Source organism: Gopherus evgoodei, chromosome 7 (assembly GCF_007399415.2).
Source record: "Gopherus evgoodei ecotype Sinaloan lineage chromosome 7, rGopEvg1_v1.p, whole genome shotgun sequence".
Taxonomy (NCBI): Eukaryota; Metazoa; Chordata; order Testudines; family Testudinidae; genus Gopherus; species Gopherus evgoodei.
In genome coordinates this window covers 2018664-2037320 of record NC_044328.1, presented here as the reverse complement: position 1 = coordinate 2037320, position 18657 = coordinate 2018664, and the positions used below count along the sequence as shown (strand labels likewise).

General features: G+C 44.5%; 1 protein-coding gene across 1 annotated transcript in view; it reads left to right on the top strand.

Moving 5' to 3' along the window:
- LCOR (ligand dependent nuclear receptor corepressor) overlaps positions 1-18657 on the top strand; it is a 97761-nt gene that overhangs the window by 31953 nt on the left and 47151 nt on the right. Inside the window, exon 2 of the mRNA XM_030571084.1 lies at positions 2095-2187. Within this exon, the coding sequence (XP_030426944.1) occupies positions 2186-2187 (2 nt within the window). The 5' untranslated portion in view covers positions 2095-2185. The remainder of the gene's footprint in view (positions 1-2094; positions 2188-18657) is intronic.

The window sequence follows — 18657 nt, the reverse complement described above, 5'->3', positions numbered from 1 at the left end:
TTCGCGTCCAAGGGGAACAGGAAGTGCCAAGCGTTCTGCTCCTTTCAGGGCAGGGAGCCGGGGTCGATAGCGGATGCCTTCCTCATCCAGTGGTCGACCCACCTGTACTATGCATTTCCCCCGTTCCCTCTGGTCCACAAGGTCCTCCTGAAGGTGCGCAGGGACAGGGCTCTCGTGATCATGGTGGCCCCGGCATGGCCCAGGCAGCACTGGTACACCATGCTGCTGGACTTGGCCATAGCCGACCCAGTTCCCCTGCCCCTTCATCCGGACCTGATTACCCAGGACCACGGGACCCTCTGTCACCCAGACCTGCAGTCGCTGCACCTAGCGGCGTGGCTCCTGCGTGGCTGACTGGTTCCGAGCTGCGCTGCTCCACGCCTGTGAGAGAGGTGCTCTTGAGCAGCAGGAAACCGTCCACAAGAGCCACATATTCGGCGAAATGGAAGCGCTTCTCCTGTTGGTGCGTAGAGAGAAATCTCCGCCCTATGGAAGTTTCGGTAACTGAAATCTTAGACTACGTTTGGTCCCTCAAAGGGCAAGGTCTGGCCTTATCGTCGTTGCGAGTCCACCTAGCAGCTATCTCCACCTTTCACCCGGGTGTCGAGATTCCTTAAAGGGCTGGAACGTTTATTCCCTAACGTCCGTCCCCCTGCTCCAACCTGGGATCTTAACCTGGTGTTGTCCCGGCTCATGGGGCCCCCCTTTGAGCCGTTAGCTACTTGCTCCCTGCTCTACCTCTCTTGGAAAACTGCCTTTCTAGTGGCTATCACCTCAGCTAGACGGGTGTCGGAGCTCCGAGCTCTGGTGGTAGACCCCCCATATATGGTCTTCCACAAGGATAAGGTGCAGCTGAGACCACACCCTGCTTTTCTGCCCAAGGTGGTCTCAGCCTTCCACGTCAACCAAGAGATTTTCCTTCCGGTTTTTTTCCCAAAACCTCACTCCTCAGGCAGGGAGCAGCAGCTCCACTCGCTGGATGTTCGTAGGGCTCTCGCGTTCTACATAGAGAGGACTAAGCCCTTCCGAAAATCCCCCCAGCTTTTCGTGGCGGTAGCGGACCGTATGATAGGGCTTCCTATCTCCTCCCAGAGGGTATCCTCTTGGGTTACGTCCTGTATCAGGACCTGTTATGACTTGGCCCATGTCCCTACGGGCCGTGTGACTGCGCATTCTACCAGGGCGCAGGCGTCGTCGCTAGCTTTCCTCGCCCGTGTGCCCATCCAGGAAATCTGTCGGGCAGCGACCTGGTCATCGGTCCACACCTTTGCTTCTCACTACGCCCTGGTCCAGCAGTCGAGGGAGGATGCGGCCTTCGGAACTGCAGTGCTCCGTGCCGCGACTTCTCACTCCGACCCCACCGCCTAGGTATGGCTTGGGAGTCACCTACCTGGAATGGATGTGAGCAATCACTCGAAGAAGAAAAGACGGTTACTCACCTTTGTAACTGTTGTTCTTCGAGATGTGTTGCTCACATCCATTCCACACCCGCCCTCCTTCCCCACTGTCGGAGTAGCCGGCAAGAAGGAACTGAGGAGCGGGCGGGCCGGCAGGGGTATATATAGAGCGCCATGGCGGCGCCACTCTAGGGGGCGACCTGCCGGCCCACTGGAGTTGCTAGGGTAAAAAAGTTTCCGACGAACGTGCACGCGCGGCGCGCACACCTACCTGGAATGGATGTGAGCAACACATCTCGAAGAACAACAGTTACAAAGGTGAGTAACCGTCTTATCCCTGGTGTGGTGCAAGTTGATGGCTTTAGTGGCTCAATGGTCACGTAAGGAAGAATTTTCACTTCCGTGCTCTTTTTTGATGCCTCTGTACTTCAAAATCCTCTTGCAATGCCTGTATCCAACTAGCTGTGTACTGTCACTCCTAGGTTTCTTTCAGCTTACTCCTTTCCACTCTGTATCCCTGTCGTTGAATGTTTCTGATTATTTTTCTCATGTATTTACACTGTCCATACTGTTTTCCTGCTGTATCTATACCCTCTCTAGGTCCATTTGTATTTTTGTCTTCACTAATGTTTGCAGCCTCTCCTCATGTAGTGTCATCTGTGAATTTAACTAACATGCTGTTTACCCTTTCTTCCAGATCCAGTTTCTGATCCTACTTCCACATTTGGGAGTATGCAAGGGACAAACACATCTCCTTGCGTAGCTTGACTGGATATCCCAAGACTAGGATGTTAGTATACCTATACAATTTTATTTGCTTAAAAATGTTGCCAGTTTATTTGCACATGGGTTGTTAAATTGTAATTGGCTACATTAGCATTGTACAAGTTTAGAATGCTGACCGTGAAGCAGCAATGAGTTTGTAGAGCTCGAATAGCATAACCAGGATTTTCAAAACCAGGTGCCTAAAGCTATGCTTCTAAATAGTTTTGGTCTCTCTTTAAAAATACTAAGTATCCTGAGCTGCTACAATGGTAGGTGCTTTAGGCACTTTTTTTCTTTTTTTGAAAAATCTTAGCCCTTTGTTTTGAGTAAAGTCAACTATAGATTAATCCAAGATCATCCAAAATCTTCGGATTGTGTTCAGGATACTTTTACAAATCATTTTAAACATCTAAATGCATGGATATGCACAAGGTTCTGGTCTGTAGAGACTTCAGATATTTTAAATTGTGAAATGTTTTATGGACATATTGGCATCTAGTTTTTAGCATGATTTCAGCTAGTTCTAAACTAGTTATGTATGTTAGAGCTTATTCTGGACACCCCTGCAGTTCATGGCAATATATTGTTCCATCTTTTTAAAAGAAATAGCTTTCTAATCACTGTTGTAGCCTAAGCTATAACTTGTGCCTTATCAAACTACAGCAGTGGCTTGTAAATTCTTCTAAATTGTGTTCTGAGTTGTGTTATCTTCTTTGCAATAAGTACCAAGAATAACCACATCATCTGCTATGAAAGCAGTTGGCTGACAACTGAGTCATTGGATGTGCAAATCTAAAGGTCAATGTTAAGGTTGAAATTCCTACTATGCTAAAATGAGTATTCAGCATCCAGTCACTTTTTGGAGTATCATGTTAGTAAATGGTGTATGAAACTTTTTTTTTCCTTGCTGCTGAGATTGCTAACAAAGATGCACATTTTTTTATTCATTAGTAACTAGGTTTAGCCCCATCCTAAAACTTTACACTTTCCATTGAACAGCCATACATGGGTAATGAGTTTGGTAAAATTGTGGTTAAGTTGAGGAGGGTCTGCAACATCCATTGCAGCTCCTCATGCATCAGCATTCCTCAAGGACTTGGGCTAGAAAATCCATAATGATCCTGGATGTGAGTGTCTCCTGCTACATTCTTTGCAGGGAATAGACACACCCTTTCTAGTGTCCTTGTTGCTGTTGCTTCCTTTGTCCTTGTGGAAAACCAGGATTTTGAGAGAGAGAGAGACACACACATACCCCCCCTCCCCCACCTCACTGCAGAACTATGCATGGAAGGCTCCTTGGGCCTTCCTGATTTTGAGCTCATTGGGAATAGACAGTCTAGCTCTTTTGTTACCAAATTCTGATAGACTAGAACACTTGGGTACTGGTTCAGAGGTATTAAACCGAGATTTTGAAACTCTTGTTAACAATAGTTACAAATTACTTAGTAAAAGTTAGCGTAGCCTAAACTGCCCTGTATTATGCCCCATAGTTTACAAAATAAATCTTTTAGCACTGAGAACGGTGAGTCAGGTGGTGCTGTGTAAGCTTGTTGTACAAACTTACCTATATTGTCTTTTAAAATTCAAAATTCTGTGCCAGTATTGATTCAGTAGGTGTGCAGGGCATTTTATGGAGAGCTTGACATGGTCCTCTCCCAAAGAGCTTACTCTGTTAAGAATTGTATTAGGGAGAAATGACCAACATATATGTGGGTGTAAGGAAAAGAAGGCTTACATAAAGTCAAGGGCATTTTTGCACATATACATAGTGGTAATATTATCACTTTTATGTCTGACTAGGCAAGGGGTGGCAGTGGTACTTCAGCCTCTACCATTTGTAGGTCCAGCTGCTTGAGTCTGTTTCTTCCACCTTGTGTTGTGCTGCTGACTGTCTCCCATTCTAATATGCACATTCTGATTTGCAATAGATCTTGTAAGGCTCCTGTAATTCTGCTGGGGGCTAGTGTACAGAGTGTTGTGGAGACAGGAAGTAGCATTGCACCGGGTCTCAAACAAGCTTTTCTTGCATAGTACAACTCAGTGGCTATAGTGCTCACTACTGGCTCAGTCCTACACAGGCAGTTTGAGTGGAAGTTGAGCCTTCCTGTGCTCAATGGTAGCTCCTGCCTCACATTTCTAGGATACACTCTTCAGTGGGAAAGGTCAGGGAAAATCTAAAATTCAAACTTCAAGCCGAAAGGTCTGTGTCAAGCAGACTTTAACGGAGGGCTTGGGCAGTGTTTGTTACCTTGCTGATACCTTCCTGGCAAGGAAGGAGAAAATCCTGCTGTTCGTTTTGGGCCCACTAATCCTCAGTGCTCCTTCAGTCTCCAAGGAACATCTGGGGCAAAACCAGCTCTGCTGATTAGTAGTAAGCCCTCTTTCTGAGGTACCAGCCAGTTGTTTTTTTCCCACTTTGACAGCTGTGTCAGAAGGCTCAAGAGCTGTGAGCACTTGTCTTCCTAATAGTTTTAAGTTCCCAGATGGGGAGAGTTACGTGCTTGGCTTTGATAAAACATTTGAGACCCTGCGGCAGCTAATCATGCTCCACCATGATGAGGCAAATGTGACAAGGTAACCCTAAAAGAAACCTAACGCTATATAGCAGTCTTCTGTTCTGTACCATCCCTGTCCAGAGCTGCTTCCAGGGCGAGCGCTCCTACCAGACTCAAAATGGGACTACTTCCAGGGGAAAGTATGGGCTCCACCGAAGCAAAGTAGGACTGACTGGTCACTTTTCAGGGCTTCAGAGGGTTAATTGTAATGTACCCAGGGCATTTATAGTATGTCTGGTGTGAACTGTTCACCCCCTTCTTCATCTCATGAAGTGATAAGCTGTAAGTTAATTACTTAGACTTACAAAAGGGTACCTAGCAGGTAAATGAGTGGAGATGCAAGTTGAGTAATGTACACTGGAAGGTATAATTTGAACTGCACAGATACGGTGATTCTAAATTAACTGTCCTAGGCATAATTTGACGTTAATAAAAACATGCACACCGTGTACGCACATGGTCAAATTAAACAATGTATAAAGAATGGGGTAGAAAATACTGAGTTTGCAAATGGGTACATCACCTTGAATATGGTCTTCAGTTCTGATCACCACCTCTTAAATATAGTGATTTGCAGGCAAGTGCTTTGGCTGTACGTAGACAAAAGTATGAGGTGAGTTTGAATAAAAGTGGGACTTTTTAGTTGGAGGAAAATAAGAGATACACAAAATAAACAAGGTGAAAGTAAATTGGATGCCTTTTCATTTATACTCCTAACAAATGACATCTAGTGAAATTAAAACAACAGATTTCAGCCTGTTAATGAGGGTTCTTTTATCCTCAGAATAATGGAGTGGCTGATACAGCAGTTGATTAATGAAGTATTAAAGGAGGGTAATATGAAGGAAAATCAACATGGGTTTATAGAGAATAGATTGTGATACTTTTGAAGAGAGTTCTTTTGGGTGAGAAAGATACTAGTATTGATGTAATAAATTTAGGCTTCTGAACAGCATTTGACTTGGTTCCACATGATTTTGGTTTAAAAAACCTAGAATGATATGAAATCAACATGGCACACATTAAATGGAATAAGAGCCAGCTGACTGACAGGTCTCAAGCTGTAATTGTAAACAAGGAATTGTAATTAAACAGGTATTTTTAATGGGGGTCTTGCAGGGATCGGTTCTTGGCCCTATGCTATTTAACATTTTTATCAATGACCTGGAAGAAAACACAATGTCATCACTGATAACATTTGCAGGTGATCCAAAAATTGGGGGAATGGTAAATAATGAGGAGGATAACTCACTGATTCAGTGTGATCTGGATCACGTGGTAAACTGGGTGCAAGCAAACACACACACTCTCTATGCAGGCCCTGCTTACAGGGTAGGGGACTCTATTCTGGGAAGCAGTGACTCTGAAAAGATTGGGAATGCATAGGTAACCAGCTAAATGAGCTCCCAGTGTGCTAAGAGAGCTAACGTGATCCTGGGATGGATAAACAGGGAAATCTTTGAGTAAGAATAGAGAGGTTATTCTAGTTGTGTGAGTGATACTGGAAAATTTCATCCAGTTCTGATGTCCATAGTTCAAGAACGATGTTGATAAATTGGAGAGGGTTCAGAGAAGAGCCTGATGAATGATTGAAGGACTAGAAAGCCTACCTTATAATGATAGACTTGAGGAACTCAATCTGTTTTGCTTAGCAAAGAGAAGACTAAACAGACAACTTAATTACAGTCTACATAAGTACCAACATGGATAACAAATATTTGATGATGTGCTCTTTAGTCTAGCAGACAAAGGTATAATGTCATCTAGTGGAAGCTGAAGGTAAACAAATCCAGACTGGAAACAAGGTGTAAATTTTTAATAGTGAAGATAACTAAAAAGGTTGATGGTGACCAGATACTTAACACAATTAATAATAATGAGGAAGGAATACAGGCCAAAATAGGGAAAGAATAGGTTAAAGTACATTTATATAAGTTTACATTAGTGCTGTCAAGCAATTAAAAGTAATCATGATAATCACGTGATTAAATAATAGAGTACCATTTACATATTTTTGGATGTTTTCTGCATTTTCAAATGTATTGATTTCAATTACAGTACAAAATACGAAGTGTACAGTGCTCACTGTATATTTTTTATTACAAATATCTGTGCTATAAAGAAATAGTATTTCAGTTTACCTAATACAAATACTATAGTTCAATCTCTATCATGAAAGTTGAACTTACAAATGTAGAATTATGTACAAAAAACTGCATTCAAAAATAAAATATCAAACTTTAAAGCCAACAAGTCTACTCAGTCTTACTTCCTGTTCGGCCAGTCGCTCAAACCAACAAGTTTGTTTACATTTGCAGGAGATAATGCTGCCTGGTTCTTGTTTACAGTGTCACCTGAAAGTGACAATAGCTCTTTGCATGGCATTGTTGTAGCTGGTGTTGCAAGTTATTTACGTGCCAGATGTTAGTTATGTCCCTTCATGCTTCAGCCACTATTCTAGGGGACATGCGTCCATACTGATGACAGGTTCTGCTCAATAATGATCCAGAGCAGTGTGGACTGATGCATATTCATCATCATCATCATCTGAGTCAGATGCCATCAGTAGAAGGTTGATTTTGATTTTTGGTGGTTTGGGTTCTGTAGTTTCTGCATTAGTGTGTTGCTCTTTTAAGACTTCTGAAAGCATGCTCCACATCTCTTCTCAGATTTTGGAAGGTACTTCAGACTTTTTAAACTTTGGGTCAAGTGCTGTAGCTATCTTTAGAAATCTTATTAGAACCTTTTGTGTTTTGTCAGATCTCCAGTGAAAATTCTTAAATCAAACATATGCTGGGTCGTCATCCAAGCCTACCATAAACACAAATATATGGCAGAATGCGGGTTAAACCGCGGAGCAGGAAACATACAGTTCTCCTCCAAGTGGTTCAGTCACAAATTTAAACTAACTTTTTTTTAAACAGACATCAACATGGAAGCATGCCATCTGAAATGGTGGCTGACACACTAAAGATTTATATGCATCTGGCCTGTAAATACCTTGCAAGGCCGGCTACAAAAGTGCCAGGCAAACGCGTGTTCTCACTTTCAGGTGACATTGTAAATAAGAAATGGGCATCATTATCTCCCATAAATGTAAACGAACTTGTTTCTCTTAGTGATTGGCTGAACAAGAAGGAGGACTGAGTGGACTTGTAGGTTTGAAAGTTTTACATTGTTTTGTTATGGAGTGCAGTTATGTAACAAAATATCTACGTTTGTAAGTTACACTTTTAGGATAGAGATTGCACTACAGTATGTGATGAGGTGAATTGAAAAATACAATTGTTGGTCATTGTCCTCACTTTGTATTACATTTGATTAGTTTGTATTCTGTTAATCTATATATGAAAATGTAGAAAATCCTAAATTTAATTTCATTTGGTCTTCTATTGTTTAACAGTGTGATTAAAACTGCAATTAATCTTGATTAATTCGAGTTAACCGATTAATCAACAGTCCTAGTTTACCAGTATTCAAGTTGGCAGTGCCTGATGTAATTCATTCTAGGGTAGGTAAGGAGCTAGCTAAAGGAATCTCAGAACAGTTAGCAGATATTTGAGAACTCCTGGAGGATAGATGAGATCCCAGAAGAGTGGAGAAGGACAAACATAATCCCTATCTTTAAAAAAGGGAAGAAATAAGACCTGGGGAATTATAGACCAGTCAGCTCAACTTTGATACCTGGAAACATAGTGGAACAAACTATTAAGCCATCAGTTTGTAAGCACCAGGCTGATAATAGGGTTGTAAGGAATAGCCAGCATGGATTTGTTAACAAATGTCAAAGCAGCCTAATTTCCTTCGGAGAGTGGGTTACTGGCCTACAAATGGGGGAAGCAAAAAATGTGATATCTTGTTTTTTTATAAGGTTTTTGACACAGTCCCAAACAAACTAGGGAAATGTCTAGATTAAATTACTATAAGGTGGTTGCAAGACTGTACTCAGTTATGAATGGTTTGCTGTCAACCTAGGAGGGCATATGTAGTGGGGTTCTGCAGGGGTCAGTCCTGAGGTCTGATACTATTCAGTATTTTTATTTATTATTTGGATAATGGATAGAGAGTGTGCTTATAAATTGGGAGGGTTGCAAGCACTTTGTTGGGACAGTATTAGAATTCAAAATGCCTTTGACAAATGGGAAAATTGATCTGAATTCAACAAGATGAAATTCAATGAAGATAAGTGCAAGGTACTATACTTAGGAACTACTACCCGGAGAATAACTGGCTAGGTGGTATTGCTGTAGATTGTGACCCACTACAAACTGAATATGAATCAGTATGATGCAGCTGTGAAAGGCTAATATTCTAGCGTGTATTAATAGGAATGTCATGGAAGACACAGGAATTGTCCCACTTTACTTGGCACTGGAGCACTGTGTCCAGCTCAGGGTGCCATATGTTAGGAAAGATATTGACAAATTGGGGAAAGTACAGAGAAAAGCAACAAAAATGGTAAAAGATTTAGAAAAAACTCTGATGAACCATCAGAAAACTGATCGTTATTCTTGAGAAAAGAAGACTGAGGGAGACCTGAAAAACAGTCTTCAACTATGCCAAGGGCTCTTATAAAAATACGGTGATCAGTTCTCAATATCTGCTGATGGTAGGTCAAGAAGTAATGGGCTTAAGTCTCCTTTACTGTAGATTAGGCTAGATATTAATAAAAACCTCACCATGTAAGGGTAGTTGAGCTCTGGAATAGGCTTCCAAGGGAGGTTGGGGAATCTCCATCATTGGAAGTTTTTGAAAGGGGGTTGGACAAACACTCCTCGGGTGGTCTAGGTTACTTGGTCCTGCCATAGCACGGGTGGGGGGGAAAGCCCTGCAGCTCAACCTACACTTTAAAAAAAAAAGAACTATCACAGTTTGCTGTACACCCCTGTCCAGGGGTTTGTCTGCATGCCCGAGCAGATGCTGTGCTCTGTATACTTAATGAATGCTTCTCGGTAGGAAGACAACCTCATCATCTATGAGCAACTCCAGTTCATCCCCCAGTTACCCACTTCACTTCGGAATATTCTGCATCCTTTCTGAACCGTTAGGATCATTCCTTCCCCAGACCACCCTCCCTTGTTACAAGAGACTGGAAGGCCCACTGCTCAAAGGAAAGACTAAAATAAAGTACTCTAGTGAATATTAAGGAGTAATTCTTCCTAACAGAAATTGTCCATTTTTCTTACTGATTCAGTCCTACAAATGAAACTCTGCAGTTTGGAGTACTTCCTTTCCACCCCCATGTTGCAGCACCCTGTTGTACAGCTCTGATTCCTTTAGAAGAGGGTGATAAGGAAGCAGATTAATTCTGTGGTAAGACGACCTGCTGTAAGGTCACTAGGAACCCAGAATTCAAGCATAAATATAAAGACTCAAATTATTAAAATAAGGTCATTTAATATTTTAAAGATAAGAGGAAAAATTAGACATTTTCACCTGCAGAATTTAGACTTAGTCGATATAGATTCTCCCTCCATGTCAGTGATCTGGAAATATTTTTTCATTTTCTCAAGAGGTTTCTTTGAGAATGGGGCTAAATGGGAAAGAGCTCTGTTTTCCTCTTTGCAAAAAAATGGGAAAAGGGGGAAGGCAGAACAGAAGAATGTTGCCCAATGCTCTGATTCATAAAAAATGAAAACGGGCTACTGTAGTATGATTGGTGGGGTTAAAAAAAAAAAAGAGGGGGGGATCATAGAGACAAATATAAACATTTTCCTTCAAAATGACTCAAGCCCTATCTAACCATGAAAGCCAGAGCCTGGGCTTTCCTCGGCATGATTACCTGAATGAGGGATTAGCTCAAAAGAGGAGCTGAGCCACTTGTAAGTTGTTTCAAGTAGAAACCACAGGGGCCCCCCCATGAGAATATAGTATTGTATAATATTGCAATATTTTTTTTTTATGGAAGGGGCACCCAAAATTGCTTTGCCCCGGGCCCCCTGAATCCTCTGGGCAGCCCTGATCAAGAAGACTCTGCCACTGGCTTGCAAAAGTTTATCCCGGAGCTCCATTAGTCACTACATGCTGGACATTCCTAGCTGTTGTGACTGGTTCTGGGAGGAGAGGTAGTTGCTGAGACTTTGTGGGTCTTTTCCACGAATGATTTTGCAGATCACCTGGGAATTTTTCCCAAGGTCAGATTGGCAGAGACTCTGGATTTTTTTGCCCTTCCTCTGTACCATGGGTCACGGGTCACTTGTAGGTTTAAACTTGTGTAAATGGCAAAGTCTGTGTAACTTAAATCTTAAAATCATGATTTGAGGACTTCAGTAATTTAGCCAGAAGTTGTGGGTCTGTTATAGGAGTGGGCAGATGAGATTGTGTGGCCTGCAGTGTGCAGGAGGTCAGACTAGATGATCATGATGGTCCCTTCTGACAAAGTCTATGAACTATTCAGTACCTCCAGCCCTCCCTCCCATTCAGCATGAGAGAACGTCATAAGATCCAGATGTGAGGAACCCATTAAATCCAATGTCTGTTTAGACAATACAGAGTTTTATAATATACAGCTATGGGGTCTTGTCTGAGAGAGACAGCTGTGGCCTCCTGTAAGAACAGTTATCCTGTCAGAAGGGGACTTGTTCCTAAAAACAGGACACACTGTTTGTGTTTCAGTACTAAGGGAGGGGCCCATATAAGTATGTAGATCATTGTAACAGACTCATCCCTGAGCTTCAACAGCTTCTCTGTTTCACCAGAGCCACCTTGTGTTGAAATATTGCACCAAAAGCAAGAGTGTGAAGTCTCCTCTCACTTTAAGAGTGGACTTGATCCCTGTCTATGAGCACTTGCACATGGGGAAAAAAACCCACCACCCTGATACTTAGTGGCTTGAGAGTTTGCAATTCTGGACATACAAATGGGGGTATGGAAGCAAGTAGGTAATGTACCGGTAGAGCATAAATTATACAATAAGCAGATGTCTCTTTAGAGATCCTTGGCAGCCTCCTTTTTAATAGGCTGCCTCATGATCTTTCACATAAAATTAAGATTTGTGCATAGCACTGGTGAGCTAATGCCTTTAGCATTTGACCTAGCTAAGATACCTTCCCATACATCATTGTAAGATGTCTCAGGGCACTGCTAGCTACCTGGAGACTGAAGGATATATTCCATCTTTCACGGGACTAGTCAACTGATGGGCTACTAAGAACAGGTTCTCCCAGGGTCAGGTGATCTCTGGCGATCACAAATGACAGCCTGAAAAGCTCTTTGCAGTTCATCCAGAGAAACTGGTACCTTGTCTCCCTGAGCCACCAAAGCATAAGCGTCTCTCTATTTATTTAGGAAGTTTTAACAGGTTTGCAAATCCTTGCTATGTAACCATCAGAGACAAAACATGATTACAACAGTGAGCTTTTGTTTAGGGAGGCACTATACCATAATAAAAGAATCTGTTCGCTCTGTTTAACTTGGAGTGAGCATCTTTACACAGCATCAGCCTCTCAAGTGAGGAACACTGAATGGACTTTTCAGAGATCTGCATCCGTTCCTAGAGGCCCTTCACATTGTATTCAATGGACACCATAAGAACTATGCTGTAGACCAAGAGATGTGCACATTACCCCACTGTATAGACAAGCCCCATGACAGCGCTGTGGTAGTTTGAATGCTCTGATTGTGTATTTACATTCCTTAACATGTTTTGGATGTCTTTAAATTTAACCCCAACTGTGAATTTCCTGGATATAGAATGCTTAGTTTTGAAATAATTATAACATCCCTGTAATATAGTTTACCTTAAATTACCAATATGTACTTTCAAACTTAACTCCACTGTAATGTAGTTTTTATTTGGGAATTTAATAACAGCACCTCAGACACGTGCTGTGTTTCTTGGATCTCACCCAGATGCAGTACATATCCTTGGTGTTCCTGCTGTTGCCCAAGGGCAGTTCCAGTCTGTATCTAGTCATGCACCCAAATTCAGCATAGCCACACTGTTAGTTTGGAAATGGAATCATTAGCAAAGGTGCTGTCTTCTAGAGTTATCAAGATATTTAGCTACTTGTCAAAAATTCACTAGCAAAATGGCATTTGGAACTAATGCAGATATTGCTTTCACAAGGTGTGTGTCAAACACTCTAGAATGTCTTTTGGTTAGGTTCTGTCTCAGATGGAAAGTAGTCATACTGAAGAAACATTTCTATAAAAGCGAGCATTGTAGGAAATCTTAAAGCAGGCTTCAATTCCTCTTGCCAACACATTGGTTCTTGTTGGCGGCTTTCTAGGAGGTTCTGTTTTTTTTCTAGTACATTTGAAGTTATATCTTGTGAGTTCTGGCCTCAGCTTACATCTGTATAATGCAATACTAAAAATCAAACCCTACTTTCATTTCGAAGTATAATACACATTCTTCTTCCAGTGCTTGTTCATGTTGATTCCAATCAGGTGTGTGTGCATGCACATGCACAATGGCCAGAAGATTTTTCCCTTAGCAGCATCCGTCAGGTCAGCCTGGGCGCCCCCTGGAGTTGCGCCCTCGTGGCGCCTTATATAGCCCTGCTGACCCACCACCCCTTCAGTTCCTTCTGACCGCCAGTGACGGTGGCTGGCGCTTCCCTTGGCTCTTGCTCTGCAAGTTTCTTCATTATTTTGTGTATATAGTTAGTTATTTGTTAGTAGTACTCCAGTTATAGTATAGTACAAGGGTTGGTAACCTACAGCACGTGTGCTGATTTTTGATGGCATGCAGCGGCGGGCTGAACGGCTCAGCCCACCGCCACTCGGGGGTTCTGGTTGCTGCCCTGTTGCCAGCCAGGGTCCCGGCCACTGGCCCCACTCAGCGCCTGCTGCTGGCCTGGGGACCCTCAGGGAATCCCAGGCTGGCAGTGAGCTGAGCAGGCTGGCAGCTGAGACCCCGGCTGGCAGGAGCTGGCAGCTGGAACCCCAGAGCGGTGGTGGGCTGACCTCACTCAGCCTCCTGCCGACCTGGGCGAATAGAACCCCAGGCTGGTAGCGGGCTGAGGGGGGCTGGTGGCCAGGATCCCGGCTGACATGAGCTGGCAGACGGAACCCCAGACCGGCAGTGGGCTGAGCAGGGCCTGGAATCCTTGTCTGGGGTTCTAGCCACCAGCCCTGCTCAGCCTGCTGCTGGTCTGGGGTCCAGCTGCTGGCCCTGCTCAGCATGCTGGCAGCATTCATCAGAGCCACCTTCGAGAATCTGGGCCTCCTGCTGAACAAGACAAAAATCAACTCTATCCTCTGGACCAGGAACGGAGTTCATAGGGGCAGTTCTGGTTCCCAAGCCAGAGCATTCTTCCCGCAGGCAAGATTCCAGGCCCTCAATGCCATGATCCAAGGTCTCAGGCAGTTCCCCAACACCACCACGAGAAATTGTCTCAGACTTCTCGGCCACATGGCAGCCTGTACATATGTGGTTCAGCACGCCAGACTCAGGCTTTGGCCGCTTCAGTTGTGGCTTGCATCAGTGTACAGATCTGCCAGGGACAGCTTGGACAGGACAGTGACCCTGCCTTACTCTATCCTCGACTCACTCGTGTGGTGGACCGACACTCAGCAGGTGTGCTGAGGAGTCCCCTTTGCTGCCCCACAACCATCCCTGATGCTAGTGATGGACGTGTCAGACTTGGGCTGGGGAGCTTATCTGGGGGACCACAAGACGCAGGGCTTCTGGTCACAGACAGATTTCCATCTTCAGATCAGTGTCAGGGAGCTCAGGGCGGTACACCTAGTGTCAGTCATTCCGCCTGTATCTAGCGGGTTGATGTGTATCGGTCATGATGGACAATACAACCATGATGTTCTATATCAACAAACGGGATGCACGCTCCTCTCCCCTGTGCCAGGAAGCCCTCAAGTTATGGGACTTTTGTATAGAGCACTCTGTCCATCTACAGGCGTTGTACCTTCCGGGGTCCAGAACGAGCTGGTGGACTGCCTCAGCAGGTCTTTTCACAGACTCGAGTGGTCTCTTCACCTGGACATCACATCTTCGCTCTTCCAGAGGTGGGGCTGTCCCCTGATGGACCTGTTCGCCACGCGACGCAACAGGAAGTATCAGCAGTTCTGCTCCTTCCAGCATTACAGTCTGGGCTCCACAGGGGATGCATTCCTCCTCCATTGGGGGGAGGGCTTCTGTATGCCTTTCCACCCATACCACTTGTCCACAAGGTCCTGCTCAAGATCTGCAGAAACTGGGCTTGGGTCATTCTCATTGCATCAGCCTGGCCCCTCCAGCATTGGCACACCTCTCCCCTAGACATGTCAGTTGGATCCCCGATTACCTTGCTGCTCTTCCCAGATCTTCTCATGCAGGATCACAGGTGGCTCCAGCACCTGAGCCTGCAGTCGCCGCATCTCACAGCCTGGCGGCTCCATGGCTGAATATGTTCTGAACAGGAGAGCTCAAACAAGTCAGACAGGTTCTCTTGGGCAGTAGGAAACCCTCCACTAGGGCCATGTACCTGGCCAAGTGGAAGAGATTTTCAATCTGGTCAGCTCAGAGTGACTTTCCCCCGGTGCTAGCCTCAGTGCCCCAGATTTTGGATTACCTTTTCTACCTAAAGCAGGAAGGGCTCTCCTGGTCTTCTATAAGGGTACACCTGGCTGCCATCTTGGCTTTCCAACTGAGGGGACAAGGCTAATCGGTTTTTGCTAACCCCCTGGTCAGTTGCTTCCTGAAGGGCCTTGACAGGTTGTACCCGCATGTCCGCAAACCGATTCCTGCTTGGGACCTTAACTTGATCTTCCCTAGGCTCTGGGATATCCCTTTGAGCCTCTGGCAACATGCTCCCTGCTCTACCTCTCCTACAAGGTCACGTTCCTGGTGGCAATATCTTCAGCCCAGAGGGTGTCTGAGCTCAGAGCTCTAATGTCTGAACCACCCTACACCAAGTGTTTAAGGACGAGGTTCAGCTCCGGCCCCATCCCGCCTTCCTCCCAAAGGTGGTATCACAGTTCCACCTCAACCAGGACATTTTCCTCCTGGTTTTCTACCCCAGGTCTCATGCAAGTAACAGGGAGAAGAGACTCCACACTCGACGTCTGCAGAGTGCTGGCCTTTCACATTGAAAGGACAAAACTGTTCAGGAAGTCGGTACAGCTTTGTCACAGTAGCAGTCAGGATGAAGGGCCAGCTTGTTTCGGACACAGCACATATGGACTGTGGCCTGCATTACCAAGTGCTACAGTCTAGCAGGAATCCCAGCACCCCCAATAATGGCGCACACTAAGAGGGTGCAAGCTTCATCAGCAGTTTTCCTGGCTCAAGTCCCCACCCACGAAATCTGCAAGGCGGCCATGTGGTCATCGATGCACACTTTTGCCACACTGTGCAATACTAGGAGGCCAGAGATGATGCGGGCCTTTGGTAGAGCAGTTACTCCAGTCAGTGGACAGCTCTGATCCCACCTCCTAAATTTGTTTGGGAGTCACCTGATTGGAATTGACCATGAACAAGCACTCAAAGAAAAAACTGTTACTCACCTTCTTGTAACTATTGTTCTTAGAGATGTGTTGTTCATGTCCATTCCAATACACAACCCTCCTACCCTCTGTCGGAGTAGCCGGCAAGAAAGAACTGAAGGTATGGCGGGTCAACAGGGCTATGTATTAGGCGCTATGAGGGTGTGACTCCAGGGGCCCCCAGGCCGACTCGGTGGATGCTGCTAAGGGAAAAATCTTCTGGCAATCGTGCTTGTGTGTGTGCACATACCTGACATGAACACCACATCTTGAAGAACAGCAGTTACAAGAGGGTGACTTTTTTTTTTTTTAAACCAACCGCCTTCCTCCAAGATGGAATGACCCATTTAAAGGTAAAAAAAGATTTACATGTAGTAAATAGACAGTTACAGAAAATCTCTGCTGTTTTTCATTCTTTACCATCCTGTGGTTTTTGGGGGTTGGTGTGAGGGAACAGCTAAGAAGAAGGTCCCAAAGTCTGGTCAGTGGAGCACTACCTGATGCTGGTTGGTCACATGGGGCCAGCTGTCTTGGTTTCCAGATGCTAAGATGCATACAGTAGATAAAATGTCACTTTCCTAATACTGCGTTTCCAAGTAAACAATTGCTGCAACAGACATTATGTCCTCATGAGTGGAAGAGAAGGGTCACAAAGGAAGAGGAGTATGTGGGTCCATACTATTAAAAGCTTTGCGAAATCCTGATACAAAGCATCAGCAGCAAGGCAGATTAAAAAGAGAGGTAACATATAAAGTCAGGACTCTCCTTCCTACCCCCATCCTCTCCAAACTCCTAGAATATTTAAGCTCAGTCAGCCAGAGCAAATGCCACTTCATGAGAAGATTATGAGATAACTGCCACCTTTGACACAATCCTTGGATATTTTTTATTTCTATCAGGTTTTTCGTCTAGAGATGGCATGGAGGACTACATGGTGCTGACTAGTGGTTGAGTCTCCTCTAGAACAAAAACTGTCCAGACTTAAGAATCTACCCATAATCTTGACACTATTAGTGCCACCTTGGGAGTCAGTTCTACTGTGGACTCTAGCAGAATGATGGAGTTCACACTGGATCGTATGCTGTTTTCTGCCCTGGACAGGAAGGCTAGCTAGCTAGTAGTTATGGTGTTGGGATTTAGGAGACTCAGGTTTGAGTCCTTGCTCTGTCACAAGCTCCCCATAGTCACTTAGTGTCTCTGGGCCTTAGTTACCCATCTGTAAGGTGTGGCTTGTGGTGCTTCCATTCCTCATGGGCTGTTGTGAAGATATGCACGTTAGATTATGAGGCATTCAGATACTGTTGTAATGGGGGCCATATAAGTACCTAATATGTCTAGATTCTAGAGAGTTGTACTGGGTAACTGCCTATCCACCTCCCGGGGGGGATTCTGCAGGAGGTTTCTGTGGTGTATGTTAGGCTATTGGAGACATTGAGGGTTGTAGCGCTATTGGCATGAGAGAGTACCTGGCTGTCGTGGAATCATAGAAGTATTAGACTGGAAGGGATCTCAATAGGTCATTTAGTCCAGAGTTCTTTTTCATTCTGAGGCCCCCTCAATGTGCTATAAGAACTATGCTCCACCTGTTCCACAACAACTGGTTTTGTGCATATAAAAGCCAGTGCTAGGGGATAGCAAGCAGGGCAGTTGGCTCAGACTACATGCCACAGGATGCCCCGCAAAGTTAAGTTGCTCAGGCCTTGGCTTCAGGCCCAGGTGGCAGGACTCAGGGTGCTGGGCATCAGCCTTGCATGGCAAGGCTTCGTCTTCCTGCCCTGAGCCCTGGTGAGTCTATCCCCTATAACCTCCTTGTGTCCCCTCTGAGGGCCCCACATCCCTGGTTGAGAACTGCTGATCTAGTCCAGTCCTCTGCACTCAAGGCAGGAGGAAGTAATAACTAGACCATCCCTGACAAGTGTTTGTCTAACCTGTTCTTAAAAACCTTCAATCACAACCTCCCTGGGCAACTTATTCCAGTGCTTAACTACCCTGACAGCTACGAAGTTTTTCCTAATGTCTGTCCTAATGTCATAACCTCCCCAGCATTCCAAAATTTACTAAAAAATTAACAGTCCAGTGAGCTCCTCATCCAGCTTGTTAAATACTCTTGCATCCAAGTTATCCAAACCAGGTGATTTGAAGCTGTCTTACTTGAGTAGCTGTTTAGCATCCTCCTTAGTTACTGGGAAGAGTCCATCATTATTGTATTGGGCCAACCCCTGAAGTGTCATTAAAGGGAGCACAAAACCAAACACAAGCACTTTGAGTAGAACCCGAAAAGTGTTTAGTTAATTTTTAAAACTTTCTGCAGGTTTGGTTTTTTACAGAGGTATAGTTTGTTTGTATTGGGTTAACGTAGCGGCCTACTCAATGTTCTGGTTGCAATATAAAACAATATAATGTGGGAAGAGTTGGGGAAGGAGAGATCAGATCATTCAGTGACCAAAAAAAATACAACATAATCTGATATGATACATAATCCTGCTTTTTTCTATATATAGAACAGAAATTAT